Source organism: Crinia signifera, chromosome 11 (assembly GCF_055691185.1).
Source record: "Crinia signifera chromosome 11, ASM5569118v1, whole genome shotgun sequence".
Taxonomy (NCBI): Eukaryota; Metazoa; Chordata; class Amphibia; order Anura; family Myobatrachidae; genus Crinia; species Crinia signifera.
In genome coordinates, this window is record NC_139227.1 from 42,970,743 (window position 1) to 42,997,312 (window position 26,570).

The 26,570-nt window shown below is 47.1% G+C and overlaps 1 protein-coding gene across 1 annotated transcript in view; it reads right to left on the reverse strand.

Annotated features, from left to right (window-relative positions):
• The window catches only part of URI1 (URI1 prefoldin like chaperone), a 92,163-nt gene that overhangs the window by 45,543 nt on the left and 20,050 nt on the right, over positions 1-26,570 (reverse strand). The window contains exon 2 of the mRNA XM_083164940.1: positions 1,797-1,831. Coding sequence (XP_083021066.1) covers positions 1,797-1,831 — 35 coding nt within the window. The remainder of the gene's footprint in view (positions 1-1,796; positions 1,832-26,570) is intronic.

Genomic DNA, 26,570 nt, shown 5'->3' on the forward strand with positions numbered 1-26,570 from the left:
CAATGCTTTGGACACTGCCAAACAAACATACTACCAATCTCTCATCTCTTCTCATGCAACCAGCCCTAAGCGACTTTTAAACACTTTTAAGTCTCTTCTGTACCCTGCCCCTCCTCCCCCACCAGCTACCATCAGTGCACAAGAACTTGCCTCCTACTTTAAGGACAAGATTGATAACATCCGAGATGAAATGGTATGCTCTTCCTCAACCTCTAACCCACTTTTTCCCCTGCTGAACCCTCTGGCACTTTCTCTTCATTTGAGCCCACAAATGAAAAGGAAGTATCCACACTCTTCATATCTTCCTACTCTTCTACCTCTCCTATTGATCCTATACCTGCACAAGTCATTAAAACTCTATCTCCTGTGCTTATGCCAACCTTAACTAAAATCTGCAAGCTCTCTCTTGCTACCGGTACTTTTCCTTCTCTGTTTAAGATGCAGTGATTACTCCCATTCTGAAAAAAACACAATTCTGACCCTTCTCTAACTACCATCCTATCTCTCAGCTCCCATGCCTCTCCAAGCTATTCAAGAGACTTGTCTACTCTCGGCTCACACACTTTCTTAACTCTAACGCCCTATTAGACCCACTTCATTCAGGCTTTCGTTCCCAACATTCCACTGAGACAGCACTGACTAAAGTGGTGAATGATCTGGTAACTGCTAAGTCTAAAGGCCATTACATGCTACTTATTCTTCTATATCTTTCTGCTGCGTTTGACACTGTGGATCACACTCTTCTCTTCCGAACACAACACTCCCTAGGTCTAAATGATACAGCCTTTTCCTGGTTCTCATATTACCTATCTAATTGCTCTTTCAGTGTTAGCTTCTCTGACTCTACTTTCTTGAGTCCTGTTGGAGAAAGTGAGCTATAAAAATAAAACTTACTTACTTCCTCTTCACTACCTCTGTCAGAGTTCCGCAAGGCTCAGTCTTAGGTCCTCTGCTTTTCTCAATCTATACTTCCTCTTTTGGCAAACTAATCAGTTCTTTCGAATTTCTGTATCACTTGTATGCAGATGATACTAAAATCTATCTATCAACCTCAGTAAGACTCTCCACTAGCCTCCAAACTTTCAAGCATTCCCTGAAAACTCACCTCTTCAGGCAAGCCTATCATATTTAAGTACCACACGCATAACCCTCTGAGGCACTTATATATTATATAGCTTTTCTTCTGGACTTGTAACTTGGTGGGACTGCTTTGCTATTACTGGTGCCTGTTCCTGAGTTTCCATCCTATGCCCCTATAGATTGTAAGCTTGCAGCAGGACCCTCCTACCCCCAAGTCTGTCTGTTGTTACCCAGTTTGTTTTATCACTGTCTACTATTGTACAGCGCAACGGAATCTGCTGCGCTATATAATAAACTGTAAATAAATAAATGAGCAGAGAGGCTTTGGAACAGACCCTCTGAGCTCTTTGTACCATAAAATCTTCCCCCATCTTTCATCACATGATATGCTGAGATACACTGTCAGTCATATTTTTCTGCCCTCCAGGTGGGATATTGAACAGAAGATAATGATTTGCAGCAAGATAGATATGCAGGCAAACAAATAAAAAAAAAGTGCTATTAAAAGACTGTCGCTTTAAAGCATGCATCACATGAAAAGCAAGTGCTATGCAAAATTGAATATACAAAAGAACAAAGGCCATTAAGTAGACAGCAATATTATTTTCAATAGAAGAACGCGTCTACATCAATACAGCAGGTAGAACACAGACAGAATTAAGGATTACGGATAGGAACCCAGTAATGTTATTCTTTTATCAGCATTTTACACTTACCAGTGCTGGATCTTTTCCTGACAGCTGCTGACCACCTGTCATTAAAACAGATAACGGCTGGTGAGAAAACAGGGGATAAAGGTACTCGGAGGCAATATCAATGTATCAGAGACATGAGCGGGTATTCCAGGAGTCCTGGTTAAACATTTTTATTTGTCACGGCAAAGGCCGGAGATCGTTCATTTCCCAGCAGAAGACTTTATCGCAGCCTTCTACAGCCGGCAGATAACAGCGCAAAACATTGTCACTTGTGTCCGCTATCTCCGGGCCGAGGACACTGAAGAGGTCTCAGTTTGCTGGGTGATTTAAAAAAAAAAAAAAAAAATTTGTTTTGCTTTTTTTATACAGTCAATAAAATGGGAACTTTTGATAAGAAAAATTATAAAGAAGAAATATCCTAAACTGTAGAACGACTGCGGCAATTCTTCTCGCTGCTCGGAAAAGGCAAATAATATATATTTAATGTTCTTGTAAATAAAAGCAACCAAAGTAGAAATCATAAAAGGTTAACTCAGTTATTAAAAAACAAAAATAAAACGGAATTCTATAAATATTAACAGCAACAGCCCTATTAGAGTGACATACGGCCTAATTATATCTTTATAGAGGACGTTTCAGATAAACACTTCCAAACAAATGAACATAATATTTGCAGCAAGTGAAATTAGATTGTGGCTCCAGAAATAAGGGGGGGTTTCATGGGTGGGTAACGGTCACTTAACACGTTGTGAGCTGCATCAGGGGTGAGAGAACCACATTTCCCCTTTTATAGACCCTAAATGCATTAACTTAAACTTGTACAAAATAAGGATCCAGTTTTACTCTGTGCTTACTTGCACATTACCTAGCTAGCCTCTCTAGGGATCTGCAGATCATTCCCATTCCCTTATAGGGACTAGTTGTGCAATAATCTGCACAGGTGTGCATAGTGAAATGGGATTTTGTTTGGTAAAGTTTCTAAAAGTTGATGGAAGAAAATATTTATACGGAGAGTATCGGTAAATTGTGTATTGGGAGAGTATCGATAAGTTGTGTACGGGGAAAAGCTGCGGTATGTTGTGTATGGGGAAGAGCTGCAGTAAGTTGTGTATGAGGGAAGAGCTGCTGTAATTTGTGTAAGGGGAAGAGCTGCACTATATTGTGTACAGGGAAGAGCTGCGGTGAGTTATGTACGGGGGAAGAGTTGCGGTATGTTGTGTACGGGGAAGAGCTGCTGTATCTTGTGTACGGGGAAGAGCTGCGGTATGTTGTGTACGGGGTAGAGCTGCGGTGAGTTGTGTACGGGGAAGAGCTGCGGTGAGTTATGTACGGGGGAAGAGTTGCGGTATGTTGTGTACGGGGAAGAGCTGCTGTATCTTGTGTACGGGGAAGAGCTGCGGTATGTTGTGTACGGGGTAGAGCTGTGGTGAGTTGTGTACGGGGGAAGAGTTGCGGTATGTTGTGTACGGGGAAGAGCTGCTGTATCTTGTGTACGGGGAAGAGCTGCGGTATGTTGTGTACGGGGAAGAGCTGCGGTATGTTGTGTACGGGGTAGAGCTGCGGTATGTTGTGTACGGGAAAGAGCTGCGGTATGTTGTGTACGGGAAAGAGCTGCGGTATGTTGTGTACGGGGAAGAGCTGCGGTATGTTGTGTACGGGGAAGAGCTGCGGTATGTTGTGTACGGGGAAGAGCTGCGGTATGTTGTGTACGGGGAAGAGCTGCGGTATGTTGTGTACGGGGTAGAGCTGCGGTATGTTGTGTACGGGAAAGAGCTGCGGTATGTTGTGTACGGGGAAGAGCTGCGGTATGTTGTGTACGGGGAAGAGCTGCGGTATGTTGTGTACGGGGAAGAGCTGCGGTATGTTGTGTACGGGGAAGAGCTGCGGTGAGTTATGTACGGGGGAAGAGTTGCAGTATGTTGTGTACAGGAAGGAGCTGCTGTATCTTGTGTACGGGGAAGAGCTGCGGTATGTTGTGTACGGGGAAGAGCTGCGGTATGTTGTGTACGGGGAAGAGCTGCGGTATGTTGTGTACGGGGTAGAGCTGCGGTGAGTTGTGTACGGGGGAAGAGTTGCGGCATGTTGTGTACGGGGAAGAGCTGCTGTATCTTGTGTACGGGGAAGAGCTGCGGTATGTTGTGTACGGGGAAGAGCTGCGGTATGTTGTGTACGGGGAAGAGCTGCGGTATGTTGTGTACGGGGAAGAGCTGCTGTATCTTGTGTACGGGGAAGAGCTGCAGTATGTTGTGTACGGGGTAGAGCTGCGGTGAGTTGTGTACGGGGAAGAGCTGCGGTGAGTTATGTACGGGGGAAGAGTTGCAGTATGTTGTGTACAGGAAGGAGCTGCTGTATCTTGTGTACGGGGAAGAGCTGCGGTATGTTGTGTACGGGGAAGAGCTGCGGTATGTTGTGTACAGGGAAGAGCTGCGGTATGTTGTGTACGGGGTAGAGCTGCGGTATGTTGTGTACGGGAAAGAGCTGCGGTATGTTGTGTACGGGGAAGAGCTGCGGTATGTTGTGTACGGGGAAGAGCTGCGGTATGTTGTGTACGGGGAAGAGCTGCGGTATGTTGTGTACGGGGAAGAGCTGCGGTATGTTGTGTACGGGGGAAGAGCTGCAGTATGTTGTGTACGGGGAAGAGCTGCTGTATCTTGTGTACGGGGAAGAGCTGCGGTATGTTGTGTACGGGGTAGAGCTGCGGTGAGTTGTGTACGGGGGAAGAGTTGCGGTATGTTGTGTACGGGGAAGAGCTGCTGTATCTTGTGTACGGGGAAGAGCTGCGGTATGTTGTGTACGGGGAAGAGCTGCGGTATGTTGTGTACGGGGTAGAGCTGCGGTATGTTGTGTACGGGAAAGAGCTGCGGTATGTTGTGTACGGGAAAGAGCTGCGGTATGTTGTGTACGGGGAAGAGCTGCGGTATGTTGTGTACGGGGAAGAGCTGCGGTATGTTGTGTACGGGGAAGAGCTGCGGTATGTTGTGTACGGGGAAGAGCTGCGGTATGTTGTGTACGGGGTAGAGCTGCGGTATGTTGTGTACGGGAAAGAGCTGCGGTATGTTGTGTACGGGGAAGAGCTGCGGTATGTTGTGTACGGGGAAGAGCTGCGGTATGTTGTGTACGGGGAAGAGCTGCGGTATGTTGTGTACGGGGAAGAGCTGCGGTATGTTGTGTACGGGGAAGAGCTGCGGTATGTTGTGTACGGGGTAGAGCTGCGGTGAGTTATGTACGGGGGAAGAGTTGCGGTATGTTGTGTACGGGGAAGAGCTGCTGTATCTTGTGTACGGGGAAGAGCTGCGGTATGTTGTGTACGGGGAAGAGCTGCGGTATGTTGTGTACGGGGAAGAGCTGCGGTGAGTTATGTACGGGGGAAGAGTTGCAGTATGTTGTGTACAGGAAGGAGCTGCGGTATGTTGTGTACGGGGAAGAGCTGCGGTATGTTGTGTACGGGGAAGAGCTGCGGTATGTTGTGTACGGGGAAGAGCTGCGGTATGTTGTGTACAGGGTAGAGCTGCGGTGAGTTGTGTACGGGGGAAGAGTTGCGGTATGTTGTGTACGGGGAAGAGCTGCTGTATCTTGTGTACGGGGAAGAGCTGCGGTATGTTGTGTACGGGGAAGAGCTGCGGTATGTTGTGTACGGGGTAGAGCTGCGGTATGTTGTGTACGGGAAAGAGCTGCGGTATGTTGTGTACGGGAAAGAGCTGCGGTATGTTGTGTACGGGAAAGAGCTGCGGTATGTTGTGTACGGGGAAGAGCTGCGGTATGTTGTGTACGGGGAAGAGCTGCGGTATGTTGTGTACGGGGAAGAGCTGCGGTATGTTGTGTACGGGGAAGAGCTGCGGTATGTTGTGTACGGGGAAGAGCTGCTGTATCTTGTGTACGGGGAAGAGCTGCGGTATGTTGTGTACGGGGAAGAGCTGCGGTATGTTGTGTACGGGGAAGAGCTGCGGTGAGTTATGTACGGGGGAAGAGTTGCAGTATGTTGTGTACAGGAAGGAGCTGCTGTATCTTGTGTACGGGGAAGAGCTGCGGTATGTTGTGTACGGGGAAGAGCTGCGGTATGTTGTGTACGGGGAAGAGCTGCGGTATGTTGTGTACGGGGAAGAGCTGCAGTATGTTGTGTACGGGGAAGAGCAGCGGTATGTTGTGTACGGGGAAGAGCTGTGGTATGTTGTGTACGAGGGAAGAGCTGCATTATGTTGTGTACGGGGAAGAGCTGCGGTATGTTGTGTACGGGGAAGAGCTGCAGTATGTTGTGTACGGGGAAGAGCTGCAGTATGTTGTGTACGGGGAAGAGCTGCAGTATGTTGTGTACGGGGAAGAGCTGCGGTATGTTGTGTACGGGGAAGAGCTGCGGTATGTTGTGTACGGGGAAGAGCTGCGGTATGTTGTGTACGGGGAAGAGCTGCGGTATGTTGTGTACGGGGAAGAGCTGCGGTATGTTGTGTACGGGGAAGAGCTGCAGTATGTTGTGTACGGGGAAGAGCTGCAGTATGTTGTGTACGGGGAAGAGCTGCGGTATGTTGTGTACAGGGAAGAGCTGCTTTAAGTTGTGTCTGGAGAAGATCTGCGGTAAAAATGTAACAGGTCATTTTTTTAATTTAAAAAAATTCTATACATTGCATGGAATCTGTATGTACGAGACGCCACTGCACAATAATCCCACTATGCAGAATATTCATGTCCAGTCTCTGTAATCAGAATGCTGCTACCGTTTGTTATACGTACGGTCACCCAATAGTGGTCAGCACCTACCGAGAGACCAATAGGTCTCCAAATCTCCACATAATACCACAAGTCAATGAGAAAGAAAAGGGGGTGAATGGAAATCCTACTTTATAAATAGAAATATACTGTATGTATCTCCTATAAATATTGTACATGATCTATACACAAATTATTATACTTGCGATATTTAATGAACAACTTTAGCTTGGGCAGTACCGTATATATATATATATATATATATATATATATACATACACACACACACTGTATATACACACATATAGAATTGTGCACATAAGACGTAAGCCTGTGACGAGTCAGACCAACAACTGCTACTTCCAGAAAGCGCGGTACATAAATCAGTATAGCCGCCTTCCTTCGGTGGGAGACCCATATGTGACGGTAGGATGCCGCGCCACACAGATACCATAAATCTACATTGATCTTTAAAGCTGCCGTGTAACTCCGGCACAAAACGATGCTCCGGTGCCTATTTCACGCCACAGACAGGAGATTTACGCGCGGCTGGCATAACATCTGCCAGCACATTGGTACGTGCATCCAAAAGAAGAGGAAAAGTTACACAGTTCTCCGCAGCTAAACAAACACTTCCCCGGTGCTTACTGAGGAACTAACATACAGCAGTCTCGGGGAAGGGGGCGGTCAGGCTGTCACTCACTCTCAGATGATTAGAAGTCTCCCATCCTGAAATATAGCGTTCTCTGCATTGATGAGGGGATATGGTAATGCAACCTTGAATTGGAGAGGCTGAAATATTTACCTGTGCACCGCAGAGCATTCATCCATCATATAGCTGCTGCTGGCTGGGATCGATGCGTTCTGTCACATATTGAGAATGTTGCGGTTTATGCGGGTTATAGCATTAGCGGTACGAGCACCAGAGGATCAGGCAGATTTAAGGGACCATGGGTCTGTCCTGATTACAGCAGGGCAGTCCTAGTTTTAGGGCTCTGTCCCAGCTACGAGTAAGACTGTCGTACAGTGGGAAAGTTGGGATTTATGTCCTGATCAACCATATCCTCTTCTTCATCCTGATTTCTTTCTTTCATTCCCACCCCCCAGGACTGCTCCAACGCTGCTCCCAACCTATGGTGGGTCCTCTGCCAATAAACAAGACTATCTCCTGGCCACCCAGCCTTTAAAACGTGCCTCACCTGCTCCATGCATTCAACCATACCTTCAGACTATCTCCTGGCCACCCAGCCTTTAAAACGTGCCTCACCTGTTCCATGCATTTAACCATACCTTCCCCAAGATCTCCATACTATGCACCTACTGCTCTGCTCCCCACACTGTATTCCCCCATTCCCTTTTGGGATGTAAGCTCTTGCGAGCAGGGCCCTCACTCCTCCCGCTTTATTTGTAACCATACATTTTAGTAACATAGTAGTTGAAGTTGAAAGAAGACGTATGTCCTTGATGGTTCAACCTTTGACCTAGATTTGTCATCTCCTATTTGATATATACATGTTGTTATAACTTTGACTAAATAGTGGTTATTATAGGTAGTACCCCTGAATGTTTTTTTTTCTAATCAATGTTTGTCCAACGGCATCACAACCTCTTCTAGAAGAGATTTCCATATCCCTACTGCACTGACTGTAAAAAAGCCTTTCCTTTTAAGGGTATGGAATCTAATTTATTTGTGTAGCGTGAAGCCATCCTCCACCGTTCCAATTACCTACTCAGTTATGTGTCACCCACAAAGATGGATACTCTGCTTAGTATTTTGCAGGGGCCCACTTATCAACACGTTTTAGCCATTTAAAACTCCTTGCATATGATAAATGATGCTTCAGCCAATTAGCCCCCAATGGTCATTTTCAAACAAATGTCTGTTGGGAGCTCATTGACTGAGCACCATTTATCACACACAAAGGAGGTCATTCTGGTTGACTCGCAAAGCTGTGAATATTGCAGATTTGCTAGCCAACTAAACGCCGCCCACCGATCTCATGGCGAATGTCCCCTTTCGTGCGGGGCCGCAATCATTCTATGATCACCGACCATTGAATGATTTCTTAAGCGTTTGCAAATCTAAGTCACTCTCTGGTGACTCAGATGTAAGGCGCCCTGCTACGTGAACAGGGCGGGCATCTGACATCTGGTGACGTCAGCGGCTCGCCCCCAGCACCCGCATCACACGGTCATTTGCATGGGAACGGCCAGCGTTTTCATGGGAATGCCCACAAACTGCTGGGTGACCCATGGACATGACCCGTGCCCTGCTCCGTGCCAGTGGGCCGGCAACTAAGCAAGTCGCCGCGTCCGTTCACCAACATAGCCTGCACATGCGCATAAATTGTTACGCACATGTGCAGAAACAAGACATCACTCCCCTGTGACCACCAAAGAGTTTTAAATAGCTAACTTGTTGATAAATGGGCCCATTTGTATCTAAGTTTATAGTTTCTTGTCTGTATCGGTCTATACTGTTCAATGTATAACCGTACAATCCTGTCGGGTATTTACCGATGCTTTGGTGCTGCGGATCTCGTCTGGTGCCATAGAAATAAAATTTGACAATAACGATTGTTTTCTTTTTGTAACAATACAGAGTGACAAGTAAATGTGTATTCGGACGCAGCTGACTGTTGTGTAGATTTGTTACATAGCCGCTGTTGTTACATGCTACTGCCCGCTGTTATCAGACAGTAAGAGTGTGTATCCTCTTATGTTCTTACAGGAATTGTTGCCTTGTAAAAGGTATTTATACCAATTACTGCACATTATTTGCGTCCTATTCCCCAATGGATAATATTTGAAGGCGCTTATTAACCCCTCTGCTGCTTTCTGGTGACAGGAACGAGCAGATATTAAATATGTTTGGGAAGCGAGACCCCACCCCCCACCCTTCCAGTCATTAGTCTGTGTATACATAACACACGTATACATACATGGCACACACTGTAATCAGCATCAGACTGCTCATGCATGACGCGTGCCCCTAGTCTTCCATGCTACAAGAGCAGCACATTCATTAACCTCAACATGATAATCCTTTCACTGCTGCCTATTAACTAGTTACATATTCATAATCATTTACATTATTTAAAGGGCCGTCTATGAGATTTGCTAGACTATATCCATTAACTGCGGTGATAAAGGTTACAGAAGATATTTTACTTAATGTTTCCAAGAAGCTACTTTAATTAGCAAATATGCAAATGAATGAAGCATATTTTTTTTGACAGATAGGGCCGGTGGCAGCGGTTCAGCCGACGCGACAGCCATATTCACACTGATATAAGGCAGTGAGGGGAAGATTCCAGAGACGAATGAAGAAATGTGCTCTCTGCAGCAGCACTCCCGCGCCTTATCCCGGTACCCTGCTAGGGGGACGCGGCTGCATCTGGACACGCAGACATCGCTTATACACAGGGAAGTACCTGGATATTAACAGAAGTGTGAGCTGACAGCCAGGAGATGTCCATGTGTCTCCCCCAATAGCGAGAGAGGTTTAAGAAGATATAGACAAAGAGAAAAGAGGTTCAATGGGTCCACCACTGAAAATAGGTCAACATGGCTAAAGTCGACCAGTCGACATACAAGCAGGTCGACAATGGGAAGGTCAACAGTTAAAAGGTCGACATGAGTGTTTTGCGTTCAATGTGATAAATGTTGACATAGTCGACATGGACACTGTCTAATTGTACCGTGTCCACGGGATCGGTATGAAATCCCAGCGGTCGGAATCCTGGCGGTCGTGAGGTCGCCTGAAGGTTAGTTATGCTAAGCACGACCACAAAATGACAGGTGGCTCAGACCCTTTGCCGCAGATCTCTAAACATATCAAAGGTACTGCCTGACCTGTCAGAAATAAATAGGTGTCATGGGCCGCTGCCAACATTACATCTCCAGATCATGCGGACAGCTGGCAAAGAAGGGGTGAAATGAATAGTGAGGGAAGGTCTTGTCCAAGTCCCGTCGCCGAGGGCCATCAGCGGCTCCAGGTTTGTGAGACAAAACACTTTGCTGAGCGACGTGTGCAGCAAAGTTAATTGATTGCCTGTTAATTAGAGAAATCAGAAAACATTGGCAGGTCACTGGCCCTTGAGAATGAAGTTGGACAAGGATGGTGTAATAATAATAAAAAAAAAAGAAGAGCTCAGAAACCTTATCAGTAGTCTATTATGTGATCATCCGTCTTCCCATCCAGCTCAGTCTCCTGAATCCACAATTATCAGCTGTTACCTGCTCTTAAGCTCAGAAAATCTCTTCCTAGGCAGTGTAACTATCCAAATGCCATAATCACACTTGGCCACTAGGGGGAAACAGCGGTTCCTTTTATATCAGCAACATTATGTACTATACATTGTAACAGGATGTGAAAACATTTTCTAAACAAAATAAAATTGTATTTTATAAACAATGTTTCTTTTTTTATACAGAATCAGACTAAGGTACTTATATGTTAGTTGGGCGCCCACTATAGTTAGTATGCTCATACCCCCACTATCCATGTCGGCATGGAGATGATGTTATATAGTGTGGCGAGCGCAGCGAGCCACCAAGCCCGAAGCGTGGTGAGCGGATGCGGAAAACTAAGCAAATAGCTTAGTGGGCGCCCAACTAACATATAAGTACCATCATATTATATATCCATGTTTATAATAGATAATTCCATTGACCATGTAACCACCAGATGACTGATAGACCTTTCCTTACTGTGCTTCAACGACACCAGAAAATGATCTGCAAATACACCACCGACATGACAATATGTACTAAGGACAGCACCACGGAGCCCTGCTGTTTTCAGTTCCTAGAAGGAACACTACTGGATATTAATCTAAATCGCCGGACAAAACCAGTGTTCTCACCGAAGACCTGACAGGTCACTGTGTGCTGAGCGATCTTACTGAGCGTTCTGAGACAGCTAGCAAAGCAAATCTCCCCATATGTGGGCCCCTTGAGTGGTCTTTCTCAAATGATATGCAGCCTTATTATCAGATTTTGGGTCTAAAGCAATCTGACTGTCCAAAGAGAACAGAGAACCAGAGTATCTCAGGATTTAGATATCACATGTATCACTCACAGCAATGAGCATGACCCAGAGCACATGCACGAGCACTTACACTGCGGGCGTATTGTGAAAGATGTGAGGGCAATCTAGGGGACGTCAGGGGCACCAGCGACGGAACGTTTTAACATGAAACATGGCATACATGCACCTTGCTCCGCAGCTAGTCTGCACAGCCAGGGGGCTGCGGGTAATAGCCAGGGGGTGCGGGTAACAGCCAGGGGGCTGCGGGTAACAGCCGGGGGGCTGCGGGTAACAGCCGGGGGGCTGCACAGCCAGGGGGCTGCGGGTAATAGCCGGGGGGCTGCGGGTAATAGCCGGGGGGCTGCGGGTAACAGCCGGGGGGCTGCGGGTAACAGCCGGGGGGCTGCGGGTAATAGCCAGGGGGCTGCACAGCCAGGGGGCTGCGGGTAATAGCCGGGGGGCTGCGGGTAATAGCCGGGGGGCTGCGGGTAACAGCCGGGGGGCTGCGGGTAACAGCCGGGGGGCTGCGGGTAACAGCTGGGGGGCTGCGGGTAACAGCTGGGGGGCTGCACAGCCAGGGGGCTGCGGGTAATAGCCGGGGGGCTGCGGGTAACAGCCGGGGGGCTGCGGGTAACAGCAAAGTAATTGCACTATTTTGTGATTGCATCGCAGGGATGGCCCTGACATGGGGGGGGGGGGGGGGCAGCTTATGTTGACCTTTCATGTGTCAACCAATTCCATACCCTCCAACATGGCCCATTCCATTAGGTACAAAATGCTCTGTTCCTGAACTTCCCTGCCAGTGACAGTTGCAGAGGTTGGACTCCAGCACAGTCCAATATTCAAAAAGGGCGGGCACATCTACTCCCACCCCAAACATCACTGTCCATTGACTCACTGACAGTTGACTCCCGCTTTGAAATTTGGACTGTGCTGGAGTCCAACCTCTGCCACTGCTAGGGTCCAGGAACAGAGCATTTTGTACCTAATGGAATGGGTCATGTTGGAGGGTATGCAATTCCATGTCGATCATTTTCCCATGTTAACCTTGCGCATGTCGAGTCACACACTGTCTAACTGGTAACGGTCGACCCTATGATCCCCATGGCACCCACTATGCAGATGGACAGCAGACTGGGGCCCTAGTAGTGATACCGGTCACTGAGCACAAAAAGTAAGGCCACCAATATTAAGAGCGCTATTATAAACAACATAATCCCCCCTGGCAAATTTACACACCTTACCCCAGAATGGTGACCTGATGTGGGAGACCCCCAGTGCTGCTTACACCCTACATTCCCTATCACATGTACACACATTACAGTTTATTAGATACATCAGCCCCTGCCCCAGTGCTGCTTACACTCTATATTCCCTATCACATGTACACACATTACAGAGAGTGTATCAGTCACATCAGCCCCTGCCCCAGTGCTGCTTACACTCTATATTCCCGATCACATGTACACACACATTACAGAGAGTGTATCAGTCACATCAGCCCCTGCCCCAGTGGTGTTTACACTCTATATTCCCTATCACATGTACACACACATTACAGAGAGTGTATCAGTCACATCAGCCCCTGCCCCAGTGCTGCTTACACTCTATATTCCCGATCACATGTACACACACATTACAGAGAGCGTATCAGTCACATCAGCCCCTGCCCCAGTGCTGCTTACACTCTATATTCTGTATCACATTTACACACACATTACAGAGAGCGTATCAGTCACATCAGCCCCTGCCCCAGTGGTGCTTACACTCTATATTCCCTATCACATGTACACACACATTACAGAGAGCGTATCAGTCACATCAGCCCCTGCCCCAGTGCTGCTTACACTCTATATTCTGTATCACATTTACACACACATTACAGAGAGCGTATCAGTCACATCAGCCCCTGCCCCAGTGGTGCTTACACTCTATATTCCCTATCACATGTACACACACATTACAGAGAGCGTATCAGTCACATCAGCCCCTGCCCCAGTGCTGCTTACACTCTATATTCTGTATCACATTTACACACACATTACAGAGAGCGTATCAGTCACATCAGCCCCTGCCCCAGTGGTGCTTACACTCTATATTCCCTATCACATGTACACACACATTACAGAGAGTGTATCAGTCACATCAGCCCCTGCCCCAGTGGTGCTTACACTCTATATTCCCTATCACATGTACACACACATTACAGAGAGTGTATCAGTCACATCAGCCCCTGCCCCAGTGGTGCTTACACTCTATATTCCCTATCACATGTACACACACATTACAGAGAGTGTATCAGTCACATCAGCCCCTGCCCCAGTGGTGCTTACACTCTATATTCCCTATCACATGTACACACACATTACAGAGAGCGTATCAGTCACATCAGCCCCTGCCCCAGTGCTGCTTACACTCTATATTCTGTATCACATTTACACACACATTACAGAGAGCGTATCAGTCACATCAGCCCCTGCCCCAGTGGTGCTTACACTCTATATTCCCTATCACATGTACACACACATTACAGAGAGCGTATCAGTCACATCAGCCCCTGCCCCAGTGCTGCTTACACTCTATATTCTGTATCACATTTACACACACATTACAGAGAGCGTATCAGTCACATCAGCCCCTGCCCCAGTGGTGCTTACACTCTATATTCCCTATCACATGTACACACACATTACAGAGAGTGTATCAGTCACATCAGCCCCTGCCCCAGTGGTGCTTACACTCTATATTCCCTATCACATGTACACACACATTACAGAGAGCATATCAGTCACATCAGTCCTTGCCCCAGTGCTGCTTACACTCTATATTCCCGATAACATGTACACACATTACAGAGAGTGTATCAGTCACATCAGCCCCTGCCCCAGTGGTGCTTACACTCTATATTCCCTATCACATGTACACACACATTACAGAGAGCATATCAGTCACATCAGTCCTTGCCACAGTGCTGCTTACACTCTATATTCCCGATCACATGTACACACATTACAGAGAGTGTATCAGTCACATCAGCCCCTGCCCCAGTGGTGCTTACACTCTATATTCCCTATCACATGTACACACATTACAGAGAGTGTATCAGTCACATCAGCCCCTGCCCCAGTGGTGCTTACACTCTATATTCCCGATCACATGTACACACACATTACAGAGAGCGTATCAGTCACATCAGCCCCTGCCCCAGTGCTGCTTACACTCTATATTCCCTATCACATGTACACACATTACAGAGAGTGTATCAGTCACATCAGTCCTTGCCCCAGTGCTGCTTACACTCTATATTCCCTATCACATGTACACACACATTACAGAGAGCGTATCAGTCACATCAGTCCTTGCCCCAGTGCTGCTTACACTCTATATTCCCGATCACATGTACACACATTACAGAGAGTGTATCAGTCACATCAGCCCCTGCCCCAGTGGTGCTTACACTCTATATTCCCTATCACATGTACACACACATTACAGAGAGCATATCAGTCACATCAGTCCTTGCCCCAGTGCTGCTTACACTCTATATTCTTGATCACATGTACACACATTACAGAGAGTGTATCAGTCACATCAGCCCCTGCCCCAGTGGTGCTTACACTCTATATTCCCTATCACATGTACACACATTACAGAGAGTGTATCAGTCACATCAGCCCCTGCCCCAGTGGTGCTTACACTCTATATTCCCGATCACATGTACACACACATTACAGAGAGCGTATCAGTCACATCAGCCCCTGCCCCAGTGCTGCTTACACTCTATATTCCCTATCACATGTACACACATTACAGAGAGTGTATCAGTCACATCAGCCCCTGCCCCAGTGGTGCTTACACTCTATATTCCCTATCACATGTACACACACATTACAGAGAGCATATCAGTCACATCAGTCCTTGCCCCAGTGCTGCTTACACTCTATATTCCCGATCACATGTACACACATTACAGAGAGTGTATCAGTCACATCAGCCCCTGCCCCAGTGGTGCTTACACTCTATATTCCCGATCACATGTACACACATTACAGAGAGTGTATCAGTCACATCAGCCCCTGCCCCAGTGCTGCTTACACTCTATATTCCCGATCACATCCACACACACATTACAGAGAGTGTATCAGTCACATCAGCCCCTGCCCCAGTGCTGCTTACACTCTATATTCCCTATCACATGTACACACATTACAGAGAGTGTATCAGTCACATCGGCCCCTGCCCCAGTGCTGCTTACACTCTATATTCCCTATCACATGTACACACATCACAGAGAGTGTATCAGTCACATCAGCCCCTGCCCCAGTGCTGCTTACACTCTATATTCTCTATCACATGTACACACATTACAGAGAGTGTATCAGTCACATCAGCCCATGCCCCAGCGCTGCTTACACCCTACATTCCCTATCACATGTACACACATTACAGTGTATTAGAAACATCAGCCCGTGCCCCAGTGCTGCTTACACTCTATATTCCCTATCACATGTACTCACACATTACAGAGAGTGTATCAGTCACATCAGCCCATGCCCCAGTGCTACTTACACTCTATATTACCGATCACATGTACACACATTACAGAGAGTGTATCAGTCACATCAGCCCCTGCCCCAGTGCTGCTTACACTTTATATTCCCGATCACATGTACACACACATTACAGAGAGTGTATCAGTCACATCAGCCCATGCCCCAGTGCTACTTACACCCTATATTCCCGATCACATGTACACACATTACAGAGAGTGTATCAGTCACATCAGCCCCTGCCCCGGGGGTGCTTACACTCTATATTCCCGATCACATGTACACACATTACAGTGTATTAGAAACATCAGCCCCTGACCCAGTGCTGCTTACACTCTATATTCCTTATCACACCCACACAGTCATTACAGAGAGTGTATCAGTCACATCAGCCCCTGCCCCAGTGCTGCTTACACTCTATATTCCCGATCACATGTACACACATTACAGAGAGTGTATCAGTCACATCAGCCCATACCCCAGCGCTGCTTACACCCTACATTCCCTATCACATGTACACACATTACAGTGTATTAGAAACATCAGCCCCTGACCCAGTGCTGCTTACACTCTATATTCCCTATCACATCCACACACACATTACAGAGAGTGTATCAGTCACATCAGCCCCTGCCCCAGTGCTGCTTACACTCTATATTCCCGATCACATGTACACACGTTACAGAGAGTGTATCAGTCACATCAGCCCATGCCCCAGTGCTACTTACACTCTATATTCCCGATCACATGTACACACATTACAGAGAGTGTATCAGTCACATCAGCCCCTGCCCCAGTGCTGCTTACACTCTATATTCCCGATCACATGTACACACATTACAGAGAGTGTATCAGTCACATCAGCCCCTGCCCCAGTGCTGCTTACACTCTATATTCCCGATCACATGTACACACATTACAGAGAGTGTATCAGTCACATCAGCCCCTGCCCCAGTGCTGCTTACACTCTATATTCCCGATCACATGTACACACATTACAGAGAGTGTATCAGTCACATCAGCCCCTGCCCCAGTGCTGCTTACACTTTATATTCCCGATCACATGTACACACACATTACAGAGAGTGTATCAGTCACATCAGCCCATGCCCCAGTGCTACTTACACCCTATATTCCCGATCACATGTACACACATTACAGAGAGTGTATCAGTCACATCAGCCCCTGCCCCGGTGGTGCTTACACTCTATATTCCCGATCACATGTACACACAAACACACACGTTACAGAGAGTGCATAAGTCACATCAGCCCCTGCCCCAGTGGTGTTTACACTCTATATTCTGTATCATATGTACACACACACATTACAGAGAGCATATCAGTCACATCAGCCCCTGCCCCGGTGGTGCTTACACTCTATATTCCTTATCACATGTACACACAAACACACACGTTACAGAGTGCAAAAGTCACATCAGTCCCTGCCCCAGTGGTGCTTACACTCTATATTCCCTATCACATGTACACACACATTACAGAGAGCCCCAGTGCTACTTACACTCTATATTCCCTATCACATGTACATGCATTACAGAGAGCATATCAGTCACATCAGCCCCTGCCCCGGTGGTGCTTACACTCTATGGGCCTTATTCTGATCGGAGCGGCCAAACGTGCGTACGTTCACAATTACCGCACGCTAGCCGTACGCGGCCGTTAGGGTTAAGTCCACCCACAAATCAGCCGCTTACGTACGGGCAGAAATACCGTAGAAGGGGAGTGCCGTACAAATGAGCGTACGGCAACGTACGCGGACGGGCCAGCCCTTGCACTCAGACAACAGGCGTACAACTGAGCGTACGGCGCCGTCTACGGCCGTCTTTCCAACGTCTCCCCACCGCCTTCTTGCGGCGATCTGAGCGTACGCCAGTTTGCACGGACGGGTCCCTATTGTTTTCAATGGAAAACTCAGCTTATGTCACCGCTCGTGAGAGTGAGCGTACGTCCGTGCACGCTGGCATACCCTTCACATATATGGACCTGCAAATCTTGCCTCTCAACTACTAATCTGACAATTGATTAATTAATCTCTTTGTTATTCAATTATTGTTTTCTATTAACTCAATTGTCTACCTTAATAAAGACCTAATAAAACTACATTTTAACCCACATTACATGTATATTTGTTATGTTCTAATGTGGCATTTTAATCACTATCTATGTGTCCCCATATTGCTGTTACTTTTAAATCAAGTTATGTTGGTGTTTCTGTATATGTACTAAATTATGTACGCAATTACTTTGTCCAAAATGTGTAACATGTATACCTACCCTGATGTTATGTGTGATGTTTTAATCGAACAACATTAAACATTCATGCATTTTCACTATGTATTATTTTACTCAAAAGCACACACATTCACACATCAATCATTACCCCTCACCTCAAATTACAAGTATAACGTACAGTACACATCTGTATGTACCTACCCTTACAAGCCCTCTAACATATTTATTAGTAAAAACACAGGCAATTTATAACATAATCGAAACTTTTATTTGTAACAAACATAATAAGGGGGGGGGGGGGGGATAAAAATAAATTAAATGAGGGCCTCCAGTTGCCCAAAAAGAATAAATAAATAGAGGAGGGTCAGGAACATTTCCCTCATGATTCTGGCGACCTCCTCCTGGTGCTGTTCAGTGTCTGTAGTGAAGGGATAAAAAAAAAAAATTAATATATAACATACACAAATGTTTGTTGTATTTGTACATAATAAAAAGTTCAGAGTTATGTGTGAAGGCCACATACATTTAGAAACTACATTGAAGATGGGTCTGCTGTAAACACAGTACTAAAAAAAAATATGTTAACACGCACATACTGTACATAGTAAATAACATTAATTCAATTACTCCTTCATCAATGAATGTATGCTGTATCCCAATTGGTACTTTGGTTTTGGGGGACTCTCCTCTAACCTCACAATTAGCCTGTGCTATTTAAGGGTTATGACATTGTTGTGGCTTAAGCACTCCTTACTATTTTAAATTTAGGACATTGCTGTACAAATTATAGGCCTACAGCTATGTTTGTAAAGCATGCATCCGCATGGCCTCACACACAATTACCAAAACAATCTCTACATTTAAGTTGCACCAGTGGCAGATTAAGCCTTTGGGGGGCTCGGGGTACTTTAGAGCGGGGGGCCCCCTTGCACTTGTCATTATTGGCCGCACACTGCATGGGCGAATATTATACTGTCAAAACACAGAGTAAAGGCAGAATAAACTTGGTCAATGGTTACCTGCAGGGGATATATATATATATATATATATATATATATATATATATATATATATATATATATATATATATATATATATATATATATATATATATATATATATATATATAGACAGGGGGTTGGCGGCACTCGGAATAATAATAGACACCATATATATATATATACACACACCACATGAAAAGCCTGTGTTTGTCCCTCTGCCCCTTACTCTGGAGGAGACCTCACAGTCCTAGTGCTGCCTCTGATTAAAAACCCTCCTATGACTAAGCTGCTGCTGCTGTTCTCCATGGACCTGAGAAGTATGTAATGAGCTCCACCAATCAGAGCTCAGCACAAACTTCTCAGCCTCTGTCCTCTGGTGCAAAGTGTCATGGGACTTAGTCAACTCACAGAAATGCACTGCACACTTGTGCAATCAGTGTGCCTTGCCTCCCGATGCTCAGCACCATAAATCATTGTCACATTGGCAGATAGGTGAAGCTGCAGCACTACCCCACCCATGCACAAAACATTTAGCTAAAAAAAAAAAACATAACTTAAACATTTTCTTTTAAAAAAAAAAAAATGACAACCACAGGGGGCCCCTAGCTAGAGGGGGTCCCAGGGGCACTGACCCCTTGCGCCTCCATTATAATCTGGCCCTGTGTTGCACATCATGCTGGGAACTGGAGTTACCCAACACCTGGAGCCACATAACTACCACACCACTAATGTCGGATATCTCATTGGATGTACTGTTATGTCAATTATTCAAGGGGTGAGGCATGGCCACACTCAAAAAAACCACCAAGGGGACCCTTGTTCCTGGAGAAGGACAGGACACACCTCATGGTCGGCCTGCAGTGATATGTTGCAACTAATGTTGATGTTGGATACACATATGTGGTTGTTGTGATTGTTTATGTGTAGAAATGTGTAGGTCAACATTAGACACATTATTTACTTACGGCTACTTGAGCCATCCTGGGCGCCGCTGGTTGGCTGTGGAGTGGTTGGGGGGGGCAGGAGCAAGGAGGATGGTCCTGGTGTTTGGACCGAGGTAGTGGGTGTGACTGGGGAGTGGAGAGGTTTGGGGGTGGGTGGTGGAGAGGTGTAGGGGGGTTGGAAATGGGGTGGGGAGGGGGGGGGGTGGGGGTTGTGGAGGGGGGGGGGGGGTTGTGGAGGGGGGGGGGGGGTTGGGGAGGGGGTGGGGGATGGGGAAATTGTGTGGGTGCAAACTGCACCCTGGGTCTCCTCCTCCTCCTCCTCCTCCTCCTCCTCCTCCTCTTCTTCCTCCTCCTCCTCCTCCTCCTCCTCCTCCTCCTCTTCCTCCTCCTCTTCTTCCTCCTCCTCTTCCTCGGCTGCCTGGTCCCGGGCTGCCTGCTCCCGGGCTTCAATGCGTGCCCTTGCCCGTGCTGAAATGTTCATGTTGATGGCATAGAAATCGAAGATTGGGTTTCATAAAAAAGGGGGAAAGAAAAATTCACATTAGTCATGCTCATAACCTTCAAAATTATCATTGCTGTGAAATTTCAGACATTTATCATGCAAACTATTTGATATCCTACACCCAAAAACTGATTAACTCCTTAAACCCCCCCTATACACCCCCTATACACCCATATACACCCCCTATACACCCATATACACCCCCTATACACCCATATACACCCCCATATACACCCATATACACCCCCTATACACCCATATACACCCCCTATACACCCATATACACCCCCTATACCCCCATATACACCCATATACACCCCCATATACCCCCTATACACCCATATACACCCCCTATACACCCATATACACCCCCATATACACCCATATACACCCCCATATACACCCATATACACCCACATACTCAGGGACACATTTATAAAAAGTACAGAAAACATTTGCAAAATAACGCAGGCATACTAGTAAATAAAAACTTACATCGGGCAATATGGCGGCGAAGTGTGCTGAGCAACACTGGCTGCCGCCGGCGCAGGTCCGACCAGCGCCGCTCCAGTTGAGCCAGGCTCCTATCTACGCCGGTCCTGGCGAAAATTAGCCGCCGGGCAGCATTGTATGCCCGCCGCTTTTCCCTGTTAGATACATAAGGGCCCCTGGGCCCCAGGCGGCGGTCCATGACCTCAACCAAGGCCAATAGCTCCTGGGTAGAAAACGCCCTAGCCCTGGTTGAAGTCATGGTGGCAATGGCGCAGTTATTAATTGCAGGTACATATATCACTTTTGGTGCTTGCTGATTGGTGTAAAAAATTGTTTGTTTGGTATTAACTTTATTAATCCTTCTTACATTAACAAACTGGATGCGAATAGAAACTTACGCGGACCGTTCCGATATACACACACCACAACCAACAGCATGCATTCAATGAAGAGAGAAGTACTGTATTTACAGTGTGCGGAAATTAATACACGCAACCCTCTACTTATAACTACGCTGCTTAAAGGGGGCACGATACACCGATATGCATGGAGAGGAGTACTGTATTTACAGTGTGCGGAAATTAATACACGCAACCCTCTACTTATAACTACGCTGCTTAAAGGGGGCACGATACACCGATATGCATGGAGAGGAGTACTGTATATACAGTAGGCGGAAAATAATACACGCAACCCTCTACTTATAACTACGCTGCTTAAAGGGGGCACGATACACCGATATGCATGGAGAGGAGTACTGTATATACAGTAGGCGGAAAATAATACACGCAACCCTCTACTTATAACTACGCTGCCTAAAGGGCCACAATGCAACATGTTGCTGTATGACAATTTCATACACATTACATATGCAAGGCAAGCATGATAACGTGATGTTTTGAAATGTGACTCACAAAGCATACACGAACTCCAACAGATACCAGCTGACAACACTCATTATTGGAATGACAGGTGCACACATTTCACGATGTAGCCCACAATGCTCCACAACCTGTGTATATACATATACGGGTGATTGATCAGGTGCATTGAGACCTGCGTAATTTAAGCGGCAATTATCGGCGGGAAATATCGGCGTAAATTTGCATCTACCTTGCGGGAAAATATATACGCCCCCTTGTTCGTGGCGGGAGATTAACATATAAATATTCAGTCAGATGCAGCCCACAATTGCTGCAAACATGTCTGACTCTGACGATTCAGCAGCAGAGGACGCTCTGCAGAGAGCACAAGCCGAATCCCTGCTTCAAGCATTACAGAAGAGGGAAGAGGAGCGGAGAAGGAGGGCCCAAGAGAGGAGTCGCCTGCAAGATCAAGCGGGCCCCTCAGTAACAGGCCCTGGTGAACCTCCACCAGCTCCACAAGGGCCAAGCAACCAGCCAGAACAAGAGGTTGCATCTCTCCAAACAGGTGTGACCCAGCAGGTGCATGGTGAGAGAGCTGGGGCCACCAGAAAACGTGCTGCAACATCTAGGGTGATGACTGAGCAGGATACCACCACCAGAAGGAGAAACCCTGCATTTGTAGAGGCCGAAATGCGAATTCTCGTGCCCAGGGCACGCAAATGGATTGAATTGGCAACCAGGAAGCCGGGTGCCAGTGCAAGGAGAAACCTTTGGGACAAGATCACAGAGGAAGTGAACCAGGTGGCACCAGTGGTCAGAACTTGGGACGCGGTGAAGAAAAGGTTAGTGTGTTTGTCAGGGCAATTTTTCAGCAGTCTCCAGCAGGAACTGAGGCCCTTATTCTAGTTCACTCTTTCTGGCCAAATATTTCTTAGATGGACAAAACCATGTGCACTGCAGGTGAGGCAGGTGTTACTTGTGCAGAGATAATCAGATTTGGGTGGGGTTTTACACCTGCCTCACCTGCAGTGCACATGGTTTTGTCCATCAAAGAAATATTTGGCCACACATGGCACAAAAGATCACCCACACTAGGAAATGTCACGTAGCTAGGGGTACCACCTAGTCCCTTTAATTCCGGACACATTAATTACACAGGTTCTGTGGCTGGCTGACTTCAAGACTCCACTTCACCTAATTTTAAACTGCCACAGAACCTGTGTAAGTAACATGTGTCCGGAATTAAAGGGACTAGGTGGTAACCCTACACGTAGCACAGTGGTGCACATATCTCATGGTGATATTTGTATTTTTAAACTTGTAGGTGGACTGACTTCAAAAGTGCCCTGAAGAGGAAGATGACTGACCGGTACAACCACAGCATGTCCACCGGGAGCGGTCCTATGCCTGACCATTTGGAGTTTACCCCCCTGGAGCTGGACTCCTGTGACGTCATCGATGTGGGGGAGATCAGGGGGATCTCCAATATGGACAGTGAGCTCCCGGTGGAGGTCTTTGCTGCTGCTTTTGATGGTAAGTCACAGTAATGCATTGTATTTAGAAAGATATTTTTTATTGCGTATGTGATGGTGACATTGTTTTCAATTCTTATCCTAGCAGAAGCAGAAAGTCAGGATGTACCGGCAGCATCGGCCTCTGCAGAGCCACAGGTGGAGCAGGTGGTCCAGCCTCCAGCAAGACGTCGCCCCCAGCCCCAGCCACAGAAGACATTGAGTGAGAGCCTGTTGGTGACGCTGGACAGGATCGAGCAGCAAGGGGTGGATGCTGCGATCCGTCAGCAGCAGGTGGCGGATTTTCTGGCGGAGTGGAAGGCCACAAACCAGCTGCAGGTTGAGGCGTTGAACCGCATTAATGAAACTCTGGCGGCTGGCATGCTAAGCATTGGCCAACACCTCAGCCGCCAGAATGAACTTATTGCGGAGCAGCTGTCCACCGCCAGGTCCCTAAGGGACAATCCCCCATCTGCTGCCCCACCCCAAGCTGCTCCCCAACCTTCCACCTCGGCTGACCCTCCTGTGGCGACTAGGGGAAGACGCCGAAAGCCAGCTGACCCAAAGGCCCCTGTCCCCAAGGCCCCATCTAAAAGGGGCAAAAAAGGGCCCAAATGAGACCTGGTTCACTTCCTCTGTGGTTGGAGGCCAAAGGTTTAAATTGCACTGGACATCCGCTTCCTGAGTTGCCCATCGATCCATTTGCGTGCCATGGGCATGAAAGTTCGTATTTTGACCTCTACAAATGCAGGATATTTTTTTTTGGTGGTGTGTATCTTGCTTAGTATTCACCCTGGTTGTTGCAGTACGTATTCTGGTGTCCCCATTTCTTTCACCATTGCATTTGCAGGGTAACACATGTTTGGAGATATGCAACCTCTTGTTCTGGCTGTTTTATTATTTGTGTGTCTATTTTATTTGTTTTTTTGATTTCTCACATTAAAGTGTCAAGCTGTGATGCTGAACAGCAAATAAATTTATTTTACAAATTAAATCTAAATTGTGGTATGTGTCATTTCTTGTGTGAAACAAATACTAGATTTATGTGTACTTACTGACCAGGGTATTTTTGAACATTTGTTGAAGTGTGGTGGAAGTTTCCCATGTGTAACCCTCTCCATGGCCATTCCCATGTTCCTATCCAACTTTTCCCTGCTAATTAGTTTGTGTCAGCACATGTGCAGAGCAACTTAATAGGTCAGAAAGCAGTTTGTGTGCAGGTGAGGTAGCTCCTACAGTAGTAGGTAAAAGCAGGTCCAGAACAATGCTTTCCTCATGGAGTGGGTGAGGCAGACAAACAAGGGTGACAAGGTACATTTGTGTAGGAATTCAGATGTGTCCTCCCTAAAAAAAGATGTGTGAATGGGCCAAACATGATAAATTAGCTTGTGAACAAACATGCATAACTTTTAAAATATATATGATTTGACAGTGTCATAATCAGATGTAGGAATCCTTTGTTAGAGAGATGAGAGTGCAATAATGTGATTGGTGGCATCTTACATCCAGAGTGTAGTGAAATCCAAATCATAGCAGATGAGATAGTGGTACAGGTCATAATTTTGGGTACTATACAAAGATTGTGTGGAAAATAGTGGTCATGGGCTTCAAACATTGCTGAAACATCGTTTGTAGGTGTTAGATGTGGTTTATGTTATTGTATCCTAAATACAAAACCTATGTTAGTATTAGAGTGAACACGTTGACACATGTCGACTTGTGTAGATTGAGTGTGCAACTGCGTAAAGTCTATGAAAGCAGGTAGTGAATGTGTCTGTTTAGCAAATACCTACCTTAGCGTATAAAAAGATTCGGTACTCTTTACCTAGAACGGCGCCCACGATTGAAATCGCGGGCATCGCGGGTAAAATCGCGGTAATCGCGGCATCGCGGGTAAATCGCGGGTACATCAAAATCGGGTACCCGCGATTACCGCGATTTTCCCATAGAGAACAATGTTAAAAAGCCTGATTGACCGCGATTTTAGCGTTAAATGCCTCAATGCCCGCGATTTTCCCATAGGAATCAATGTTAAATGGGCTACAGAGCCCAAATAGCCCCAATTAACCCTTAAATGTCCCCCCAATTTTTGTACGCCACCCCACGATCCACGCCAACCCGAAGCGTGGCGAGCGCAGCGAGCCCGCGAGGGGCGGCGGTACGCGTCCTACGACCTTTTCATGCCCTACTATCCACGTCGGCGTGGAGTTGAGAATAGAATAGTGTGGCGAGCGCAGCGAGCCACCGAGCCCGAAGCGTGGCGAGCGCAGCGAGCCCCGCGAGGGGACGCGGATACCTTCACAGTTATACGCGTCCCCTCGCGGGCTTCACAGGTGTCCGCGTGGCCACGGACACCTGTGAAGCCCGCGAGGGGACGCGCTTACCTGTGAAGGTATCCGCGTCCCCTCGCGGGGCTCGCTGCGCTCGCCACGCTTCGGGCTCGGTGGCTCGCTGCGCTCGCCACACTATTCTATTCTCACACCACGCCGACGTGGATAGTAGGGCATGAAAAGGTCGGAGGACGCGTACCGCCGCCCCTCGCGGGCTCGCTGCGCTCGCCACGCTTCGGGTTGGCGTTGATCGTGGGGTGGCGTTAAAAATTTGGGGGGACATTTAAGGGTTAATGGGCTCTGTAGCCCATTTAACATTGATTCCTATGGCCAAATCGGGTGGATTGAGGCATTTAACACTAAAATCGGGTCCATCGCGGCTTTTAACATTGCTTCCTATGGGAAATCGGGAGCATCGCGTCGCGGGCATCGCGGGTACGTTTATGGCCGGCCGCGACGCGACCGACGCGATTTTTCAGGTTTAACATGGTTTTCAATGGGAAAATCGCGGGCATCGCGTCGGTCGCGTCGCGGGCAGGCATAAATGTACCCGCGATGCCCGCGACGGGCGCCGTTCTAGGTAAAGAGTACCAAAGATTCTTACCTTAAATTAA